Source organism: Polistes canadensis, unplaced genomic scaffold, assembly GCF_001313835.1.
Source record: "Polistes canadensis isolate GaletaPanama2010 unplaced genomic scaffold, ASM131383v1 scaffold_69, whole genome shotgun sequence".
NCBI lineage: Eukaryota > Metazoa > Arthropoda > Insecta > Hymenoptera > Vespidae > Polistes > Polistes canadensis.
In genome coordinates, this window is record NW_014569616.1 from 405294 (window position 1) to 410306 (window position 5013).

Genomic DNA, 5013 nt, shown 5'->3' on the forward strand with positions numbered 1-5013 from the left:
ATGATCACATAATTTATTACTAAATTAATGTATAATTCCAATGTATATATATATATATTTATTATGAAAATAATTATTACATAAAGTTATAATTAATTTCCACTTGATTTGTAAATATATGATCAAACAATTTATTATTAAATTAATATAAAATTTCAACGTATATTCTCCATTATAAAAATAATGATTACATAAAATTTCAATTCTTATCTATTTGATTACTAAACGAAATTCAACCCCTTATTAAAAAATTAATACAAAATTTCCCCTATGTATTTATTTAACTTTGACGACGTTACAAACGCGAGTTTCATTTAATCCAGAGAAAATTTTCCACGCTTTCGCAATTCGGGCCTGGGTCAATGCAGAAGTGAGTTTTTATACAAAACAGTGGTGAGTAGATGAAGTGAGGTATAGGGTAGGGGATGAAGAACAGGACAGGTTGGAAGAGGGCTGAGAGGAGCCTTGAAACAGCAAAGTAGAGAAGAAAAGCCAAACGAAAATTGGCGGTGGGCGTAGGAAATTAATGACACGTGTGCATCCACGACTAAATCGCGGAAGAGTAGAATAGGAGAGTATCTTTTAATAAGAGGAATCTGACATTTCGGAAAAAGAGACCACAAGAGAGAGAGAGAGAGAGAGAGAAAAAGTATGACTGACGTTAACAGACAAAAGAAAATCCTCAGAGATTGTCTTCTAACTCGGCAAAGAAATTTTTTAGTTTTATCCATTTGATACTAATTGTAAGTTAAACAAAAAAAAAAAAATAGAAAAAAATAAAACACATACAACGTATGCAAATCAACGAACAATTAATTTTACACCAATAATAAGAATAAATTAATAATATTAAGAATAACAAAAAATACAAAAATTACGCGATAAAATGGTAAAATTTAATGAATAGAAAAAAAAAAGAGCAAGCAAGCAAGCAAGCAAAGGAACGCGGAAATACAATTTGGAAGAGATAAACATAACGAATAAATGTATAACATTTGTTTAGCAACTGAGTGAGCCGAGGAATATAATAAATTAAGCAGTAATTTATAATCGTGTTAGTAGGTAAGAGTTATATAGAAAGAGAAAAAGATATATAAAAAGAGAAGAAGTGAGTTAGGGGGTAAAGGGGGTGGGATGGAAAAAGAGAGAGAGAGAGAGAGAGAGAGAGAAAAAGAGAGAAAGAGTGAGAGAGATAGATAGATAATATAGTGTAACAAGATGTAGTATAAATAAGTAAGGTAGTATATTAAGAGTCGAATACATGCGATACGAAGATAGGAAGTAAAGGATAAAGCAAAGCAAGTTTACCGATCGCCAACAGATATCATCGTTAGAAGATTTTCCCTGAAGTCTTGCATAAACGGAAAACGGCGGCGCAACGTTTGCTAACCGTGCCAAATATTATTTCTGCGTGTTCACAAACAAACGGATCCGATATCTGTCCTGAACGTTTGCAATTGCGATTGACCGAAATGTATGATTGCAAATCTGTTAGATCTCGAAATCGTATGCACAACAGGAACACGTACATTTTTCTATAAAACTTTTGACAACAAATTTCAATAACGAAAATATTATAATAAAAAAAAAATAGGATGAAATCGTTAGAGTAATCATTATTGTAATTGTAAAAGATTTACAAAGGAAAAGAAAAATATTGAACCCCTTTCGAGGATTAGGGGGAAATTACGATAATTATTTCTTTACAAAAGATTATTACTAGTGTGAATTATTTTTATTATTATTATTATTATTATATATATATAATTATACGTTAAATAGATAATTTATTTCTCTGAGTTAACGTGATATTAAATTTAATTTAAATATAAAGGAGTTTTTGTTCGGTATTGAATCAAACAGTTTGATTAATCGAATCGATTAATCTACACCCCTAAGTGAAATTTAGTTGGAAAAAAAAAAAATTGTAAGCGCCACTTAATCGTCGTCCTTCCACACTCGTCTCTCTCTCTCTCTCTCTCTCTCTCTCTCTCTCTCTCTCTCTCTTACCCTCTCTTTGTCGAACTTTATCTTAAATAAACGCGGAGCTAACGCATACACACACAACCACACATATATACACCCACCTACCCACGCATCGAACGAGGTCGGTGCATAAAGGGACAACCTAAAATCCGTGATGACGTAGTCAAGTTAACTCGAAACGAAACGATAACGTTTTCAACTTTTCTATTGTCGTTCGATTGAAAGGTACAATTCCTGTCCCTTTTTTTTCTAAACTAGCTTGAAAATTCGAACGAATGAATGAATGAATGAACGAACGAACGAACGAAAGGAAAGCTCGTAAATGTTCCGAAATTTTCCAACTATTAGATGGTAGCCCACCTGAAATGTTTTTAACGTCACCGTGACGTCCAAACTCTTGACGCAACCGTCTGCTAGTTAAGTTTCTTTGATAATCAAATGACTATGACGTTAGATTTTATTAATGAAGAAAATATTAAAAGAAATGTATAATTAATGTTACTGGGAACATTTCCAACCAGACGATATTAAGAACTAAAGATAAGAATTAATGATTTTCTTTTAGATTATTTTTTGATTTTATTTTTGGGGAGAGAAAATCGATTAAACGTTGCCAGAAATTCAAATACGTAAAATATATATTATTTTCTATAATAGAGATTAATTAATAACTTTCGAAATATCTTTTGATTATTAATATTTCAATAAATTTACATTCAAAATTTGCTGAAATAATTGATCAAAAATTAACGCACGCTTAATAAGATAAGAAAATATGAGAAAAAAAAAACATCATAAAAGAAAAAACACAAACATTGTAATTTCCAATAGAAAGAAAAAGATAGAACGTGTTTTACGCGAGAGAGAAGTATATATCGTTATCTTCGTCATCCTCTCTCTCTCTCTCTCTCTCTCTCTCTCTCTCTCTCTCACTCTCTCTACTAACATACCGTCCTAATTATACATGTTTCTCCGTATTTCTGGAATCGGTTACTCGACGGAAAGAGAAAAGACACACACACGAGGTTGAGAGAGACCGAGATAGAATAAGAAAGAGAGAGAGAGAGAGAGAGAGAGAGAAGTACCCAAAAGATCGCGAAAAGCTTCAGTCGCGCGTGGTCCACCTACAATCACGCATATACTTTACTCTTTAACAGTGCTTTACTCATTTTTCTTTTCTACTTTCCCGTCTACCTTTTTCTTTTTTTTTTTTTTATTTATATATTCTGTTGTTCCCTCTCCGACCCCTCACCACCACCACCACCACCACCAACACCACCTCCAAACCTTTTCTTTTCATTTCTTTCCACTCCCCCTTTCCCCTCCCCCACCCCCCTTCTGCTGTATTGCTTCGATCATTATCTCGTTTTCTATTCGTTTACTTTATTATTATTTAATATATTGTTTTGTTCTAAAACAATCAAGAATTTTGTTTTATTAACTCGTTAACTTATACTTAACGAGAGAAAACTACGTTCGAGTTAGTGTTGGTTTTTATTAGTGAAATCTTTTTGTTTTGTTATTTATTTGTCTAACAATTTCATTATTCTAAACGTTCGTTTATATTTTAAACGATCACTGTCTAATGTAATTTTGTTATTTTATGAAAAATAATACTTTTTTTTTTTTCATTTTTTTCGTAAAAATCTCACACATTCGATTAATTATGATTTGATAATTTTAGTTTTATGACTTCGTTTTGTTTGTTTGTTTTCCGTTCCTCGTCCACCTTTGAGTTATAATTAATATGATCAATTTGTGAATAAGGAAGGAGAAAGACGATAATATTCTCGTACAATTAATATCTTAAGGAAAAAAATTAATTTTTAAAATTAACAATAAGTGAAAAATCTGTTTGTCAAGTGAACGTCGTCGTGAATTTTAGTGAAAACAAAAATTAAAATAAAAATAGACAGTGAGAGAACGATTTTCAATTTAAAATTGTACAATAAGTCAAAATAATTGATAAAAGTTCGAGGTGGAGCTTGTCGAAGAGTAGGAAAAAAGATTTCTACATAAAAAAAAAAAAGAAAAAAATTACTAAAAGAAAGAAATAAAAACAAACATCATCATGGCGACCACGGAGATATTCCAGGATTGGGATTCTCCCCATGAGAATATTTCTTCGATGACTAGGACGACAACTACTCGTAAAACTACAACTAGACGCGAGGTGAGTTTTAGAGTATCGAATACTCGAAATCAAATGCCTGAGGGAAGGGGACTGCCTAGTTTTGGCACCAAAAATCCCTAAATTATAAACCCCTTGTGTGTAGTTGGAAAAAAAGAAAACAAAAATTAAAAAGTCATAAAATAAAAAGATAAAATAATAATCTGAACCATGAGAACAATGTTATTCGAACCTTTTTAGAACAATGTTAAATAAAAATCGATTAAATATATATTTTATATCTTTAATTAAAAATAATTTCGAATTTTTGTAAGTATCAGAATAAATGATGACAAATAATACAAAATGTTATTAACACATTTCTAATTCGATTAATTATTGTCTATTATTTTGTAATGACTATACCATACAACTTCTCTCTAATAACTCGTTAAATTATTCTGCAGAAGGCATATATACCCTTATATATATATATACCCTTTTAGTTGAAGTTAAGTATCGCTCGTTCGTATGGTATAATCGAGAGTATGACGAATTTTATGCGTTTTCGAGTAGCAGTTTTAACGACTGACCGAACACGTGACATACTCATAATCCTGGAACGATTCAATCTAGTCCCATTTGCTAGTGGATCCTTTTGTTTCTTTTATTATAATTATAAAATATAATATGAAAACAAAGAGATAGAGATAAAGAAAGAGAGAGAGAGAGAGAAATAAAAACCTACCATCGAAACAAAACACCGAAATAAAATAATTCTTATGGGTAAAAATGCGAACAAAGAAAATGGGGGATAATCCAGGGATAAATAACCTAGGAATAAATATGTGGGGATACAAAATCTAGGAATGAAAAATCTGGGGATAAAAATTTCTAACAACTAGATCGACATTTTA

At 31.0% G+C, this 5013-nt stretch overlaps 1 protein-coding gene across 5 annotated transcripts in view; it reads left to right on the plus strand.

Moving 5' to 3' along the window:
- Nucleotides 1–5013, plus strand: part of LOC106786239 (tropomodulin-1) — a 62478-nt gene that overhangs the window by 22602 nt on the left and 34863 nt on the right. Inside the window, exon 1 of one of the 5 annotated variants that reach the window (XM_014747398.1) lies at nucleotides 3996–4159. The exons of the other annotated variants lie outside the window; for them this stretch is intronic. Within the exon in view, the coding sequence (XP_014602884.1) occupies nucleotides 4058–4159 (102 nt within the window). The 5' untranslated portion in view covers nucleotides 3996–4057. Of the gene's footprint in view, nucleotides 1–3995; nucleotides 4160–5013 lie in introns of those variants that run through there. 5 annotated transcript variants of the gene reach the window in all.